The 18507-nt window shown below is 38.0% G+C and overlaps 1 protein-coding gene across 2 annotated transcripts in view; it reads left to right on the plus strand.

The window, feature by feature from the left end:
* Positions 1 to 313: 313 nt before the first annotated feature.
* The window catches only part of Ankrd45 (ankyrin repeat domain 45), a 116954-nt gene continuing 98760 nt past the window's right edge, over positions 314 to 18507 (plus strand). For both annotated transcript variants that reach the window (XM_074047458.1, XM_074047459.1), the window contains exons 1-2: positions 314 to 467; positions 16350 to 16683. In XM_074047458.1, coding sequence (XP_073903559.1) covers positions 435 to 467; positions 16350 to 16683 — 367 coding nt within the window. In that variant the 5' untranslated portion in view covers positions 314 to 434. The remainder of the gene's footprint in view (positions 468 to 16349; positions 16684 to 18507) is intronic.

The following is an 18507-nucleotide window of genomic DNA, read 5'->3' on the forward strand; positions in this document are numbered from 1 at the left end:
ATAGTGTTTTGTCACCTTTCTAGCACTTGCATTCAGAACTCCATTTAATTTTTAGTTATTTAATTTCATTTAAGGATTTAAGGAAATATTTATATTTGGGTATTCTTCACACCTGTGAAGTCTAACTAAAAAACAATTATGTACAATTATACATCATATGCCATCTTTCATCCAGTCATTAAAAACAAACCCAAAGCAAAGACTACGAAAGAGGACATATTGAAAGTAAAATACCTAAGATATGTTTTGCTCCCTACCAACTTGAGTAGAATACGAGGAAATTTAAAAAATAATTTTATTAGTAAAACTATAATGAATGAATTCCTCTTCGCTTGCCTCCCCCCTCCCCACCTTCGTGCCCCACACCTTTGCAATCTTGACCCTCTCGCGCGCAGCCGGGACTGCGGTGTTGGGGGAAGCGCTGCGCCGTCGCCATGGTAACTGCGGCAGCCCAGGCCCAGCTCTCGGTGAGTGCGGGTCCTGGCGCCCAGGGCCGGGGTGGGCGCTCCGGGTGCGTGGGGATCGGATTGAGGGCATCTTCTCCCCGGGCTGCTCGGGCAGGGGCTGGGGGAGGGAGGGAGTGGGCTTCGACTGCGGCGTCCCCAGCCTCTGCGGGTGACGCCAGCTTTGCGTCCTTGGGCAGCCGAGGTGGTCCCCCCGGATTCAGGCAAAGGGGAGCTCATGTGCCAAGGGGGCACCCGTGCCCTTTCCGTGGTTATTCCTGCGTCCCGCAGCCAGGCTGTCACTCTGTGTCCTAGGAGCTCCCCAGGCCTTCCCTTTGTTGAAGCCTGGATGCCCAGAGCTGTCTTGGGCGGGAGGGGAAGGGGGTTTTCCTTGAACTGGCACTTAACTCAAAAAAAAAAAAAAATTAATTGGCTTAAAAGATTCCTTGGGATCTACTGTCTATCAGCTTTAGGCTCCTCGTCTGCCTCTTTGCCCTTTGTTGTATTCCCATTTTCTGTATTTTTCCTTCAAGACTCCTTTCACTCTTACTGAAGTGTCACCTCTCCTGGGAGGCCCTTCTGGGACTTTCCACCCCGAGGCTGATGTAGATGTCCACCCTCTTTACCCTCAAAACACCCTTTACTTACCACCATTACATCTGTTATCTCACCCTGTCATTGCTGATTTACACTGTGAAGGCCTAATGGGTTAAGGACCATGGCCTACAAGATTTTCTATTATTGGTGCCTTTACAATCCCCAAAGTGTTCACACTGTGTAGTTAAAAAAGAAGTTTCTGAATTTCCCACACTACATTTAGTAAGGCAGAGCAAGTTGTATTCTTATTTCAGAAAAGTCACATAATACATAGTCAGGGTTAAAACCACACTATTCTGCCTTCATACTTCTAGTCTTCCCTCTCTCTCCCCATGCTCATATTCTCTGTGAAACCTTTGTTATATGTAGCAGGGTTTCAATTTTGCATGGGCATAAAATACATAGTTTATTTTTGTCTATAACTTATCTAGTTTCTTTTCATGAGCACTCATTGACTGTTAGGACAGAAAAAAACGCTGCGTCTCATTGGTTTTAAAGTTAATTTTCAATCTGGAATTATTTTTTCAGCTAGTGTTTAATTTCTCTTTTATAGAAAGGCTTAGATTATTAGACAACTTCTGTGATTCTCTCCTTGAGATGGTACCCTGGGAATATGGGTACATGTGGATGGCTCATGAAATCAATTATGAGGATATGTGTGTGTCCCTTGCCCCTTGTGCTCTGAGGCATGGTTCCTGGTACAATGAATGCTTCTTGCCTTTATAGCATTCTTGGTTATAACCTGTGGTTTATATGCCTTGTGAACAAGTCTCTTCTGGTTTGGTCATGACTCAAAACTTTCCATGGCACATGGCTCATGGCTCACTGGATTGCACTGAGCTTCTGCTGTGACTTCAGCCCTGGCTGAAGTGTTTTCCTACATAGCCTTTCCTATCCACACAACCCCTTTACCTGCTAAGCATCCAGATGGGGCAAGATACTTCTGGGTCTCATACATGTCCTAAAGTAGTGACCCTCAACCTTTTTGGTCTCAGGGCTCTATTATTCTCTTAAATATTAGTGATCTTGAAGAGCTTTCATTCTTGGGGGGGTATATCTATCAGCATAAGTCTTAGAATATAGTAAAGATTACAAATTCAACTGAAAATCTAAAAATGTTTATTAATTCCTCAAAAAATAACAAAAATCTAGGTGCCTGTAGCTCATGCTGCTAATCCCAACTACTTGGGAGGGGGAGATCGGGAGGATTATGGTGTAAGGCCAATGAGGCAAAAAGTTTTTGAGATCCCATTTCAACTAATAGCTGGGCATGGAGGTGCTCGTCTGTCATCCCAGTTATGTGGGAAGCATGAATAAGAGTATAGAAGTCCAGGCCGGCCCAGCATAAATGTGCGACCCCATCACAAAAATAAGTAAAGCAAAAAAGGACTGGGTGGCTCAAGAGGTAGAGTGCCTTCCTAGCAAGTGCAAGGCCCTGAGTTCAATCCCCAGTACCACCAAAAAACAACAAAACCAAAAATAATATATACTCATCTGTTAACATAGATTCCGTATTTTTCATGAAGAATAACTTTTCTAAAAAAAATTTGTGAGAAAATGGCATTTTTGCAAGTATCTTTAATTTCTGGCCTAATAAAAGAAAGATTTTCATGTTTCTGTCTGTAGTCAGTTTGTTGCAATATGTTGTTTTAGTTGAAATATATAGAGAAAATTCTTCTTTAGTTAGAAAAGGGAGAAGTATTTTCACTGCGTTTTCTGACAATTTCCTCTATATTTTTGTGACTGCACCAAAACTTGAAAAGAGATAATTTATTAAAAGTAGTTGTAGGACTGAGAATGTAGCTCAGTGTATCTAGTGTGCCTGGTGGGCAGAACGCCCTGGTTCAATCCCCAGCACCACAAAAAGAAAACAAAAAAGTAGTTGCATTGTGGAATCTGAAGCCATATGAGTGAATTTTTAATACTGTGTTTCATTAAAACCTACCAGTCTGCCTTATGCTTTGTTTGACTGGGGTTTGGACTCAGTTTGTACTCGCAAAGCAGGTAATCATAAAGCAGGTGCTGTACCACTTGAGCCATACCTCTAGTCCTGTTTATTTGTTTTTGAGAGATTGGCTTTTTGAGAGGAATCTTGCTATGTTGCTCAGGCTAACCTGAAACTCCTGGATTCAAGTGATCCTGTGTGAGCCTTCCTGATTGCTGGGACTGTAGGTGTGAACCACTGAACCCTACTTGTCATATATCTTTTACCTGTGCCTGATTTTGTAGCATCATGGAAAAAGGTGGAGAGTGAAGCAGATTTTATAAAGCAGTTCATTTAATTATGCCAACGTTCAAATGTTAGTATGTTTCATGCTTTAGTATTAGGAAAAAAAAAACCATTTTCATTAATATCACCACTGATCTCACGAGAAAGGAATTGGGAAACTATTATGCTCACAATGGCCAACACATGACCAATACATCATTTCTTTTGTATTAGTTGGGGTTTTCAGGAGAAGCATTACCAGTATTGTATGTGATTGTGTGTGTGTGTGTGTGTGTGTGTGTGTGTGTGTGTGTAATAAAGGATTTATTTCAGGTTGGAGCTGGGCACTGTGGCTCTTGTCTGTAATCCTAGCTACTCAGGAGGCAGAGATCAGGAGGATCACAATTCAAAGCCTGTCTGGGCAAATAAAAACCCTTCACAAAAACAGGGCTGGTGGAGTGGCTCAAGGTGAAGGCCCTGAGTTCAAGCCCCAGTACCGCAAACAAAACAAAAAACCAGGAAGATTTATTACAGGTTGGGCAACCCTAATCTGAAAATCAGAAATTTGAAATGCTCCAAAGTTTGTTGAGATCTGTGCAAATATTCCAAAATTAAAAAAAAAACCTGTGAAATCTGAAACACTTCTAGTTTTGAGGGTTTGATTATAGACCAGAGAGGGTTGAGGGTTATTGCTAATCTAGTAGTTCTCAAAGTAGGGTCTGAGGAATTCCTGGGGGATCCCCAAGACATTTTTATGGAGTCCACCAAACCATTTTCATATTAATAGTTTGTTATCAAGAAATTATTTGCCTTTGTGCTCCTACATATGTACAATGTTTTTCCAGAGGCTACTAGATGATGTCACAGACCATTACAGATTGAATGCAGAAGCAGATAAGAGAATCTGGCTGTCTTCCATTAAGCCAGACCTTAAGGAGATTTGCAAATATACAACATTCTCACCATTTTTTTTGTTTTGGAAAATATAGATTTTCATAAAGTTTGTTTTTTATGTTAACATATAATTGTTTTAAGAGTAATTAACAATGACTGGTCAAGTGGTAAGAGCACCTGCCTACTAAGCATGAGGCCTTGAGTTCAAACCCCAGTGCTGCCAAAAGAAAAAAAGAAAAAGAGAGAGACAGAGAGAGAGAGAGAGAAATTAATAAATACATAAAGGGCTTTTAAGTTTTATTTTCTAATATGATAAATATTGATAAATAGAACCCACATAAACAAAAACTCTTTGGGGTTCTCAATTTTTAGGACTGTAAAGAACCCTGAGATCAAAGAATTTGAGAACCTATGCCCTGATCATGTTAATTCTCAGCTGATGTGGAAATTAAACTGTATTCACATATGTACCAAGAGTAGCTTTGAATGTTTTGTCCTGAGTCACATTTCCTGATTTCATCTAGTTTGTTTCCAAATCTTTGAATTAAACTATAATCAGATTGATCTCTAGATGTGGATTGATAAATATGTAATCAAGGTCTGGTGTCTGTAGAGTAGGAAATAATTTTCTCATGCTATAATATGTATATTCTATATTAAAAGAAGAAGAAAGTAAATAGTAGCATTAGCATCTTTTCTTTTGCTTTATGGATAATTTTGCTACAGGACTGATGATGATCCAATGTTGATGATGGCAAGTTCCACTTGCTGAGTACTCATTATGTACCTGACACATGGGTCATCTAATTTATTGTAATTCTCAGCAAAATCATATAAACTAGGTTGTGCTATTCCTACAAGAGAGTAGGCAAATTGCCCAGTATTATGTCACTAATAAGTTACAGAGGTGCATCATGAGCCCAAGTCTTTTTGACTTAGAAACTCATTGCTCTTGGCTGTGAAGAAAAGCATTAGGAATTAAAAATCCAACATTAGGAGTTATTAAACATGCATGACTTGTCAAGAATTGTGGTAGGTGATACAAAAGCCTAATCCCTGTCCCCAGAAATCTAATCAGTAGATGTCTTGCATACTTGATGCAATTGGAAAATAACACAATTCCGTATTTGATAAGTCATATGGTATAGACTATACATAATGACCTTTTGAGTTGAAAGGAGAGAAAGGCCAGCATGCTTTCAGGAGAGGAGTCAAGGAATATTGTAGGGAAGAGGTGGTTCCATAGCTTGGCCTAAATAGATTTTGGGTAGTTGGAATGGATTTGATGAAAAGGTATTCTGGAACCACTAGCAGGAATACCTTTGAAACACAAATGAGAATCTCTGTCTGGGCCCCTGCTGGCCCAATGATGAAAGATCATACCTCTATTCTCAAAGATTTGAATGTGAACATCTTTAGCAGAAATGTTCTGGAACGTCATAGTGTTATTAATAGTGTGACTGCTGTTAATAGTGTGATTTAATGTCTAGTAGTAATGCATACTTTTGGAAGTGAAGGTGGACGCTGTTAAAAATTATACCAGAGGGCCAGATAAAAATAGCATTTTGTTTAAATATATAGATACATTTGTGTGTATATATTTCTGTATACATAGTAGACAAAATTTTGTATTACTTCAGGCCTGTGGGCCACTACTCATTTTGTAAGTAATGTTTTCTTTAAACACAGTCTCACACCCATTCATTTGTGTGATGTGTATGATCTCTACCTCCCAAGTAATTAGGAGTCACCACACCAGGCTTCTTTTTCTTCAATAATTAAAAAAATGCTGAAGAAAAAAACCCTAAGATGGTTACCTGAAAGACTGTGTATTCCAGATTTAAATGTTTCCAGGAATATTTTATGTGTATGAGTTCTTCCATGTTCCAAGTGCAGGATTGAGTAGTTGTGATAGATACCGTGGAGCTCACAAGCCTAAAATGTTTGCTATCTGCACTCTACACTGCTTGAGAATGTTCTGTTTTCCTGCATTGTCTTTGTCATGCTCTGCAGTCTTATTCCATATCATTTTCTTGCCCTTCCTGTTTTAAGTTCTCTTCATTTTCCTGTTACTTCCTAAGATTTCACTGTGTTTATTTCCTCGGAAACACTTGCCGCTTTTATCTCATTTGTTTGTTTCTTGCCTGTGTCCAATCACTAGACTATAAGTTCCATGATTGGAGAGATCTCTTCTTATATAGGAAGGATTACAGTGAATAATTAGAGCCCTTGCTCTCACTAATTCTGACTTTGCAGTAACTGTCTTGCTTTTTTGCCTTTTGTCTCCTATTGGTCTAATATGAATACCTAGACTTGTCAGATCAATCTTATTGAAATATATTTAGCTCCCAGTGAAATTGGAGATTTGGACCCAAGGTCCAAATTCCTGAGATTCCACATGCCAGACCTGGCCACCTGCCCCTAAATGCCAAATAAAGAGACATGGTGAATGCAGAGAAAGGAGATTTATTATATGGCTCAGGACATGCTGTGGGAAGAGCCAGAGTAAGCACTCTGCTCATCTTCAGCTATCTTCGGGGTACAGACATGAGCTATAGGTTTAAACAGACAAAAAAACTGGGGGCAGGGAACCAAGGTATGCATAAACAGTTCAGTCACAGGTATAGTCTGGTTGGTCTTATGACTGGTGGGACTGGCAGTCTTAATCAGGCAGGTGGTCTGGTCCAGTTTTGGGGGGTTATCACCTGGAGGGAGTAATCTGGTTCCTGTTTGAGAGGATTCTTGGGATAAATGTCCTCACTGGGAGTGTGGCAGCTCCAGATGGCTCTAGTTCATTGTCATAAAAATATTACCAGTTTTGTTCTTCTTGAAATCCAAGGTGATTGTAAAGTGACTGTAAAGAGAATGGCTTAGAGCAAAGACAGATAAAAAGTAGAGACAGAGATGCCAAACTTTTCCTGTTTTTAGTTAATTTAGGGCGGAAGTTAAGGATTTAGTGTTTTTCAACAAAAGCAACTTGAGTGCCTCTTACACCAGTACTAGAACTTTTGATAACCCACTGTCAGTTGCTTACAGAATCAAGTTCAGACTTACTGATGTAATCTTAGCCTTTCTTTACAAGTATACTTCAGGTTTTCTAAAATTTTATGTTTTGGTGGTACTGGGGCTTGAACTCAGGGCCTTGTGCTTGCTAGGCAAGTGCTCTACCACTCATGCTTATTTTGAATCAGCAAACTGGCCAACTTGCTCATTCCCCAAAATACCTTGTGACTATTCCTTTGGTGCTTTTAGGTTCTTCAACCTAGAATTCCCTTCCTTCTGAATCCTCAGTGACACAGTCTTGCCTATTCTTCATGGACCAGCTTAAATTTCATATTCTTTACTATGTGTATGACTTACCTTAACTGGTAATCTTTCCTTCTATTCTCTACACTCTGTAGACATCCTGAATGGAGCTTTTCTTTTCCTCCTTCCTCCACCTTCTCCTCTTTTCTCTTCCCTCTGATATTCCTCCCTTTTCCTCTGCCATTTTCCATCTTTTTTTCCTTCTCTACCTTCCCCCTTCCCTCTTTTCCTTCTTTCCTTTCTTTCTTTCTTTCTTTTTTTTTTGACAGAGTCTTTCCATGCAGCTGAGGGCGAACTTGAACTTGCAGTCCTCTTACCTTACTCTCCTGGGTGCTGGGATTATAGGCTTATATCACCCTGCCTGCCTCCTCTTATTTTTTAAAGATAGTCTTACTGCATTGACTTGTATTCCTAAAAAGCCTATTGAACTTTAGTTACTTTTAACTTGACAAAAGTATTTCTTGGCATATGTAATCTTTTGTATTTATTTTTTCACATGATATTGCTGAGAATCTTTCACGCTGTTGTTTGTCTTAATTATTTATTGCTGTGTAATTCAAAAACTCGTTAGGTTAAAAACAGCATACATTGACTATCTCACAGTGTCAATGGGTCAGCTTATCTAGATTCTCTATTTTAGGGTCTCTTATGAGCCTACAATCAAAATCTTGCTTGAAGCTGGAGTCATTGCAGGGTCCAAATGAGACAGATCTACTGCCAAGCTCACTCAGGGGTGGTTGGCAGAATTAAAGTCTTCATAGGCTATTAGACCAAGGGCCTCAGTTCTTACTGGCTGTGTCAGAGGTTGTCCTCAATTTCTTGAAAGGTAGCCCTCTCCATCATGTGAAAATAGTCAGGGAGAATATGAGCAAGATAAAAGTCATAATCTATTGGAAGCAGCATATCATTCTGTTGCTATATTCTCTTCATTAGAAGCAAGTTGCTACATGTAGCCTTCACTCAAAATGAGGGAATTACAAAGGTAGGAAAACCACAGGGCATGGGCGGGCACTGGAGCCATGGCAGAAACTGCCCGCCACACTGCAATTTAGTCCACTCAACTTCTATCTCCTGTTTATTGTGAATACACCCCACCCAGTTTGTGCTTCTGTTCCTGGGCATTGATTTTCCCCTCAAAGTATTGTGAGTGAACATTGATGCCACCACATTCTTGTTTTATTTATTTTTATTTTATTCATATGTGCATACAATGTTTGGGTCATTTCTCCCCCTTCCCCCACCCCCTCCCTAACACCCCGCCCCTCCCTCTACCCCCTGCCCCTTCTCTGTCCCCCCACCCCCTCCTTCTCCCCCCCATCCCCTCGCTAGAAGGCAGAAACTATTTTGCCATTATCACTAATTTTGTTGAAGAGAGAGCATAAGCAATAATAGGAAGGAGCAAGTGTTTTTGTTAGTTGAGATAAGGATAGCTGTACAGGGAGTTGACTCGCATTGATTTCCTGTGCCTGTGTGTTACCTTCTAGGTTAATTCTTTTTATCTAACCTTTTCTCTAGTTCCTGGTCCCCCTCTCCTATTGGCCTCAGTTGCTTTTAAGGTATCTGCTTTATAGTTTCTCTGTGTTGAGGACAACAAATGCCATCTAGTTTTTTAGGTGTCTTACCTATCCTCATACCTCCCTTGTGTGCTCTGCCTTTATGATGTGATCAAAGTCCAATCCCCTTGATGTGTTTGCCCTTGATCTAATGTCCGAAAATGAGGGAGAACATACGATATTTGGTCTTTTGGGCCAGGCTAACCTCACTCAGAATGATGTCCTCCAGTTCCATCCATTTACCAGCGAATGATAACATTTCGTTCTTCTTCATGGCTGCATAAAATGATACCACATTTTCTTGATCCATTCGTCAGTAGTGGGGCATCTTGGCTGTTTCCATAACTTGGCTATTGTGAATAGTGCTGCAATAAAATTGGGTGTGCAGGTGCCTCTGGAGTAAACTGTGTCACAGTCTTTTGGGTATATCTCCAAGAGTGGTATTGCTGGATCAAATGGTAGATCAATGTTTAGCTTTTTAAGTAGCCTCCAAATTTTTTTCCAGTGTCGTTGTACTAGTTTACATTCCCACCAGCAGTGTAAGAGGGTTCCTTTTTCCCCGCATCCTTGCCAACCACCTGTTGTTGTTGGTGTTGCTAATGATGGCTATTCTAACAGGGGTGAGGTGGAATCTTAGTGTGGTTTTCAATTTGCATTTCTTTTATTGTTAGAGATGGTGAGCATTTTTTCATGTGTTTTTGGCCATTTGAATTTCTTCTTTTGAGAAAGTTCTGTTTAGTTCACTTGCCCATTTCTTTATTGGTTCATTAATTTTGGGAGAATTTAGTTTATTGAGTTCCCTATATATTCTGGTTATCAGTCCTTTGTTTGATGTGTAGCTGGCAAGTATTTTCTCCCACACTGTGGGTGTTCTCTTAAGTTTAGAGACCATTTCTTTTGTTGAGCAGAAGCTTTTTAGTTTTATGAAGTCCCATTTATCTATGCTATCTCTTAGTTGCTGAGCTGCTGGGGTTCCACTGAGAAAGTTCTTGCCTATACCTATTAATTCCAAAGTGTTTCCTATTCTTTCCTGTACCAACTTTAGAGTTTGGGGTCTGATATTAAGGTCCTTGATTCATTTTGAGTTGATACTAGTACAGGGTGATAAACATGGTTCTAGTTTCAGTTTTTTGCAGACTGCTAACCAGTTTTCTCAGCAGTTTTTCTTGAAGAGGCTGTCTTTTCTCCATTGTATATTTTTAGCACCTTGGTCAAAGACAAGTTGGTTATAGTTGTGTAGCTTCATGTCCGGGTCCTCTATTCTGTTCCACTGGTCTTCATGTCTGTTTTTGTGCCAGTACCATGCTGTTTTTATTCTTATTGCTTTGTAATATAGTTTGAAGTCAGGTATCGTGATACCTCCTGCATTGTTCTTTTGACTGAGTATTTCCTTGGCTATTTGTGGCCTCTTGTGTTTCCATATAAATTTAACGGTAGATTTTTCAATCTCTTTAATGAATGTCATTGGGATTTTGATGGGAATTGCATTAAACATATAGATTACTTTTGGGAGTATAGACATTTTTACTATGTTGATTCTACCAATCCATGAGCATGGGAGATTTCTCCTCTTTCTATAGTCTTCCTCAATCTCTTTCTTCAGAAGTTTATAGTTTTCCTTGTAGAGGTCGTTCACATCCTTTGTTAGGTTTACACCTAGGTATTTGATTTTTTTTTGAGGCTATTGTAAATGGAATTGTTTTCATATATTCTTTCTCAGTTTGTTCTTTATTAGTGTATAGAAATGCTAATGATTTTTCTATGTTGATTTTATATTCTGCTACCTTGCTATAGCTATTGATGGTGTCAAGGAGCTTTTGAGTAGAGTTTTTTGGGTTTTTAATGTATAGGATCATATAGTCTGCAAATAGGGATATTTTGACAGTTTCTTTACCTATTTGTATTCCTTTTATTCCTTCTTCTTGCCTAATTGCTCTGGCTAGGAATTCCAGTACTATGTTGAATAGGAGTGGAGATAGTGGGCATCCTTGTCTAGTTCCTGATTTTAGAGGGAATGGTTTCAGTTTTTCTCCATTAAGTATAATGCTGGCTGTAGGTTTGTCATATATAGCTTTTATGATGTTGAGGTACTTTCTTTCTATTCCTAGTTTTCTTAGAGCTTTTATCATGAAATGATGTTGGATCTTATCAAAGGCTTTTTCTGCCTCTATTGAGATGATCAAGTGTTTTTTGTCTTTGCTTCTGTTAATGTGGTTTATTACATTTATTGATTTTCATATGTTGAACCAACCCCTGCATTCCTGGGATGAAGCCTACTTGGTCGTGGTGAATGATCTTTTTGATGTGTTATTGCATTCAGTTTGCCATTATTTTATTGAGAATTTTTGCATCAATGTTCATTAAGGAGATTGGCCTATAGTTTTCCTTTTTGGAGGTGTCTTTGCCTGGTTTTGGCATAAGTGTAATACTGGTTTCATAAAATGTGTTTGGCAGTTTTCCTTCCCTTTCTATTTCATGGAATAGTTTAAGGAGGGTTGGTATCAGTTCTTCTTTTAAGGTCTGATAGAATTCAGCAGAGCATCCATCAGGTCCTGTACTTTTCTTTTTGGGGAGACTCTTGATTGCTGCTTCAATTTCATTTTGTGTTATAGATCTATTCAGGTGATTAATATCCTCTTGGTTCAGTTTTGGATGATCATATGTATCTAGAAATCTGTACATTTCTTTAAGATTTTTGAATTTATTTGAATATAGGTTCTCCAAGTAGTCTCTGATGAGTTCCTGGACTTTGATGGTGTTTGTTGTTATCTCCCTTTTGCATTCCTGATTCTACTAATTTGGGTTTTTTCTCTCCTCATTGTAGTCAGGGTCTGTCGATCTTGTTTATTTTTTCAAAGAACCAACTTTTTGTTTCATTAATTCTTTGTATGGTTCTTTTGGTTTCTATTTCATTGATTTCAGCTCTTATTTTTATTATTTCTCTCCTATTTGTTTTGGGATTTGCTTGTTCTTGTTTATTTAGGAGTTTGAGATGCATCATTAGGTCATTGATTTGGGATCTTTCAGTCTTTTTAATATATGCACTCATGGCTTTCCTCTCAGGACTGTCTTTGCTGTGTCCTGTAGGTTCCGGTAGGTTATGTTTTCATTTTCATTGCCTTCCAGGAACTTTTTAATTTCCTCTTTTATTTCATCAATGACCCATTGTTCATTAAGCAATGAGTTATTCAGTTTCCATCTGTTTGCATGTTTTTTGTCTTTACTTTTGTTGTTGAATTCTAGTTTCATTGCATTGTGATCAGAAAGAATACATGGTATAATTTCTATTTTCTTATATTTGCTGAGGCAAATAACATTAAGTGTTAGTACTAATTGGTATGTGGTGATTCCTGACATTTAGTTGTGCCCTAGGATATGATCTATTTTGGAGAAGGTTCCGTGGGCTGCTGAGAAGAATGTATATTGTGTAGAAGTTGGATGAAATGTTCTGTAGACATCAACTAGGTTCATTTGATCTATGATATATTTTAGATATAGGATTTCTTTATTGATTTTTGTTTGGATGACCTATCTATTGATGATAATGGGGTGTTAAAAGTCCCCCACGACCACTGTGTTGGAGTTACCATATGCTTTTAGGTCCTTCAGGGTATGTTTGATTAAATTGGGTGCATTGACATTGGGTGCATATAGGTTGATAATTGTTATTTCCTTTTGGTCTATTTCCCCTTTTATTAGTATGGAATGTCCTTCTTACTCTCGTTTGATCAATGCAGGTTTGAAGTCTACTTTGTTAAAGATAAGTATTGCTACTCCTGCCTGTTTTCAGGTGCCATTGGCATGGTAAATCTTCTTCCAGCCTTTCATTTTAAGCCTATGCTTATTTCTGTTGGTGAGATGGTTCTTCTGTAAGCAACAAATTGTTGGATCTTCCTTTTTAATCCAGTTTGTCAAATGGTGCCTTTTGATGGGGGAATTAAGTCCATTAACATTAAGTGTTAGTACTGATAGGTATGTGGTGATTCCCGTCATTTAGTTGTCTTAGTTGTTTGAAGGTTTGATTGTGTGTACCTAAATCGAAGTTACTCTGTACTTTCTTGCTTTTCTTTTCCTGTAGTTTTGTGCTCTCTGCCCTTTCATGGTTATGTTGGGTTTCACTTTCTGTGTGCAGAATCCCTTGAAGAATCTTTTGTAATGGTAGCTTTGTGGTCACATATTGTTTTAGTTTCTGCTTATCATGGAAGACTTTTATTGCTTCATCTATTTTGAATGATAGTTTTGTTGGGTAGAGTAGCCTAAGGTTGAAGTTATTTTCATTCAGTGCCTGGAAGATCTCATCCCAAGCTGTTCTTGCTTTTAATATTTCTGTTGAGAAGTCTGCTGTGATTTTGATGGGTTTACCTTTGTATATTATTTGTTTTTTCTTTCTTACAGCTTCAGTATTCTTTTTCGGGTCTCTGTATTTGTTGTTTTAATGATAATATGCTGTGGGGTAGATCTTTTTTGGTCTGGTCTGTTTGGTGTTTTGGAAGCCTCTTGCTTCTGTATGGGAATAGATTTCTCTAGATTTGGGAAATTTTATGTTATTATTTTGTTGAATATATTATGCATTCCCTTTGCTTGCACCTCTTCTCCTTCTTCAATGCCCACGATTCTCAGGTTTGGTCTTTTAATGGAGTCAGTGAGTTCTTGCATTTTCTTTTCACAGGTCTTGAGTTGTTTAACTAATAGTTCTTTGTGTTTTCCTTTAATCACCATTTCATATTCGAGTTCTGAGATTCTATCTACTGCTTGTTCTATTCTGCTGGATTGGTCTTCTATTTTGTTTTGCATTTCTGTTTCATTCTTTTTTCTGAGGTTTTCCATGTCTGAGTTGTTTCCTCTTTAATGTTGTCTATATTTGTCCTGAGTTCATTTATCTCTTTATGAATCATGTTCTTTGTTTCACTTTGGTGTTTATACAGTGCTTCTATGGTTTCTTTTATTTCTTCTTGTGCTTTTTCCAATTCTCTATTTTTGTTATTTTGGAATTTCTTGAGTGTCTCCTGTACATTTTGGTTGACCATATCCAGTATCATCTCTATAAAATTCTCATTGATTACCTGTAGTATTTCTTCTTTTAGATTATTCTTGTGGGCTTCATTGGGTTCTTTGGCATAGTTTGTCTTCATTTTATTGGAGTCTGGATCTGTGTTTCTGTTTTCTTCCTTTCCCTCTGGTTCCTGTCATAATTTTTTGCTGTTGGGAAACTGGTTTCTCTGTTTTATCTGTCTTCCTGTCATTGCCCTTGGTGTTGTTATTGTCTCTGTACTGTGTGCAGTTAAGTATTTTCTAGCTTGTAATAGTAATAATGGTGATATTTAGAATGGAAGGGTGAGAGGAGAGGGAAAACAAAGAAGTTAGAGAAAGAGGGAGAAACAAACAAACAAAAATAACCAAAACAAACAAACAAAAAATGTTTCAAAGATATAAACAGGGAGAGATAGTGTACTAATCAACAGTAAGCTGAACAGGCATTACAGAGACAGAGAGATGGTTGAGAAAAAAATAAAATAAGAAAATAAAATAAAAAAAAAATATCTCCAAGTTCAAATGCAATAAATTTTCAGTCTTAATAATTTTGGTGTTAGTCCCTCAGCCTCCAATCCTGGAGATGGTGTCTCAGAAGTAGTTCTGTCATTGTCTCATCAAAGGGGAAAAAAAACCAAACAAAACCAAACAAAAAGAAAAACCACCACAAAGTGTCCCAAGTTCAAATGCAATACAATTTCAGTAAGTTTTTCAGCATGCAGGTGTAGTTTGGTTGTTGTCTCATGAAAGGTAGGAAGAAAAAAAAAAAGAGTCTGGAGACAGTTCTGTGAATGGCTACCTGTGGTATGGCTTGCCTGCCAGCTGCTGTCAGCCTGCTGTTGCTGGCAGCATTATTTATGCAGATCTCTGGGTTGAGCTTAGCACTCACCTAGCCCTGCAGGCTTTGTTTACTCAGAGTTCTCCTGTGTGCAATTGCCACTGCTACAAGCTTTCCCCTTTCCAAGCACACTGAGGGAGGTGACACTGCATCCACTTTCTCAGGACAGCGTGTTTATTTACAGTTCACATGGGAAGTGGGCCTTCCCCCTTCTCCTGTGGAGTTTTCCTCCCACCTCCAATTTTACAAGCTTTTCCACTCCTGTTTGCTGGGTGGGTGCCGCTGCACTCCTGCCTTCTCCAGCAGGCTTGTTTATTTACAATTCCATGAGGGATTTCCCCTCCCTCTTCTTTGGTGCTCAGGGCACCCCACCCTCTTTGCTAGTGTCTTTTTTGTTGTTATTGCTTATTATTCAGTTTTTTTTCCCGGGGTGGGTGTCGGTTTGTCCAAGGGGCTATGCTGATCTGGCCCAGGGTTGTCTGTGGGAGTACTGCGTACCGCTTAGCTCACCTTGTGGTCTGCTTCTTCCCAAGCAGTCTGGGAGCTGGCGTCTGGCAGTGCAGGAGCCCTCCTGGTTTCTCCATTTAACGTGGAGTAGGAATGTTACGCGTGAGCTGGGGGTGTGGAGGAGTCAAAGTTTTGCCTCTTCTCGGTGGTTTTTCCTGTAAGGTGTATCTCCCTCTCCAAGATTTTACTTTAGGAGGCACGCTTTCTGCTTCCTCCCTCTAGCCGCTATCTTGGAATCTCCCACCACATTCTTGAATGTATGAGTGGACAATGGGTACTTTCCCCTGAACCATTCCCAATCTGATATGTGTTCTGCAATTAATTCTACTAGAATTAATTTTGTCCCTTCTAAACTCCCACAGCATTTCATTTGTTATGGTACTTACTACTTATCACCTTTTATTATATATATTGTGAGCATGTCACCTTTTCTCTCTTGAAATAGTAAGTTATTTAGGGCAGGAGATCAAGTTGATTGTTATTTTTATAATTTATATAAATATCTACATAGTACTTAGTATGTTAGCTTCCAATAAATATTACTGTGTGAAAGGATTCAGTCTAAGTGTTGGTGCCTAACCTTTAAAGTCTTCTTAGTTTGGTTTCAACGATTCAATTATATTTCTTACTTCTCCCCAGGAAGGATCATTTCTAAGCAGATAGGTCTCTTTAACATTTTCTTTCAATCTTCTAATGAACTTGGCTCACTCTGATCTCTTTCTTCTGTTCCTATTGAATTTGCTGTTTATATCACACATTTAGCATTTTAGTGTATACTTAGGCAGTGTGTTTTTACTCATAGTAAATGAACAATAACCTTTATTGAGTAAACGGCCAAAGTATCTTATTTTATAATTATTTTCAAGCAGTGTTTTCATCACATCTACTGTCAGTTGAATGAGTAAATAAATAAACAAGTACTGATGTGTTTGGGTAGATTTCTATTACTTTTTTTTTTTTTTTGATTTTAGGTTTTTTTGTTAATGGAGCCAGAAGGAAGTGTAGAGTCAGAGGGTACAGAAAAATCACTGCTTTTCTCACAGAAAGAAGAAGAATCCCCAGAACTGGAGGAAGTAAGCATTGAGAACCCTCTCTTAGAACCTGCTCTCACAGGGGACATAGAGAGTTTGCAGAAGATTTTTGAGGATCCTGAAAATCCTCATCATGAACATGCCATGCAGCTACTCTTGGAAGAAGATATTGTTGGAAGAAATTTGTTGTATGCAGCTTGCATGGCTGGACAAAGTGATGTAATTAGAGCTTTGGCAAAATATGGTGTGAATCTGAATGAAAAAACTACCAGAGGTATTTCATCTTCTATCTCTCATCAGTATTTTTTATGACTACCTAAATATACTATGTAATGTCTTTAAAGTTGGATCAATTTGATGTGCCTGCTTTCTACTTTACATATATTATATACGTATGAACACATGTATGGTGTATATATTCAAATATATCAGTGTTGATATTATATAGCATAGAGCACAAGACTATTATTAACTGTGTAACTTGGAAAGCTACCTAATCTTTTCTTAAATCTCTATTTCTTCATCTGCAAAATGAGGGTAATAATTATAGTTTCTTATAGAGTGTTATGAGGACTAAATAAGATAAATAAGTACCACAGTACTTAGCATATAGTAAATCCGACTGGAACTTCCTTTGAAGATCTGTTACTTTTTAACAATCATTATGTAATTAGCTCTTTTAATTTGGTAATTTGTTTTTTTTTTCAGAGAGCAAATATAATACATGGTTATGGTAGAAAATAAAAGAGAACAATCATCCCCAGCAAATAAGAAATACACATTCTTTTCACTCACATGGAACTTTTAAAAATTGATCATATGCTGAACCATAAAGGAAGTCTCAACAAATATAAAATAATCTGTAGCAGTCTTCATTTTCTGACCACAATAAAATAAAATTGGAGAATAGTAACAAAAAGATAATTGAAAATTATCTGTAATTTTGGAAACAAAAACTCTTTAAATTATTGGTTATAGAAGGTATAATAGAAATTAAAAATTGTTTAAGTGGCACCAGGATCATTATTTGTCAAAACCTGTGAAATACAACTAAAATTACAATTTTAGTTAAGGCATGTATAAGAATATAAGAAGCATTTAAAATTAGTAAGCTGTTCATTTAACCCAACAAATGAGGGAAAGAACAATTGAGTAGTCAAAGAAAATAGGTGAAAGAAACAACAGTAAATAATGGCGTTGAAAATAAAGCAGCGTCAGAGAGGTTCGACAAACCCAAAATCTGGTGAAAATGACAGAGCTGAAAAACCTTTGATAATATTGACCAGGCAAGACAGAGAACACAAGTCATATTTGGAATAGAAAAAAATTGAACATTAACACAGAAAAACTCCCAAGATTAAAAAAAAATCAGAAAATATAAATAACTTTGTGATAATACATTTGAAAATTGGATGAGTGGGCAATTTCCAGATAATTCATTATTGGCATGCAGCAACTCTGTTGACTTTTTTGTATGTAGACTTTGTATCTTGCAATTTTGTTAAATTTACTAATGGTTTTTTGTGGGAGTCTGGGGTTTTGTATTTATGTAAGATCATGTTGCCGGGTGCTGGTGATTCACACCTACAATCCTAGCTACTCAGGAGGCAGAGATTAGGAGGATAGTGGTACAAAGCCAGCCCAGGCAAATAGTTCATGAGACCCTACCTCAAAAAACCCATCACAAAAAAGAGCTGATGGAGTGACTCAAGGTGTAGGTCCTCAGTTCAAACCCCAGCACCACACACACACAAAAAGATCATGTTATCTGCAAACAATGACAATTTGACTTCTTCCAATTTAGATACCCTTTATTTCTTTGTCTTGTTTGGTTATTCTAGCTAGGACTTCTCACACTATGTTGCATAAAAGTGGTAAAAGTGGGCACCCTTGTCTTTTTATCCAGATCTTAGAAGAAATGCTGAAAGTTCTGGGTCTGTCATGAGTAGCCTTCATTGTGTTGAAGTATCTTCCGCCTATTCTTAATTTGTTGAGCGTTTTCATGAAGAAATGTTGAATTGATGCTTTTTCTGCATGTATGGAGATGATCATATGAGCTTTGTCCTTCATTTTGTTTGTGTGATATATACCACTTATT

This window comes from Castor canadensis, chromosome 11 (genome assembly GCF_047511655.1).
Source record: "Castor canadensis chromosome 11, mCasCan1.hap1v2, whole genome shotgun sequence".
Lineage (NCBI taxonomy): Eukaryota > Metazoa > Chordata > Mammalia > Rodentia > Castoridae > Castor > Castor canadensis.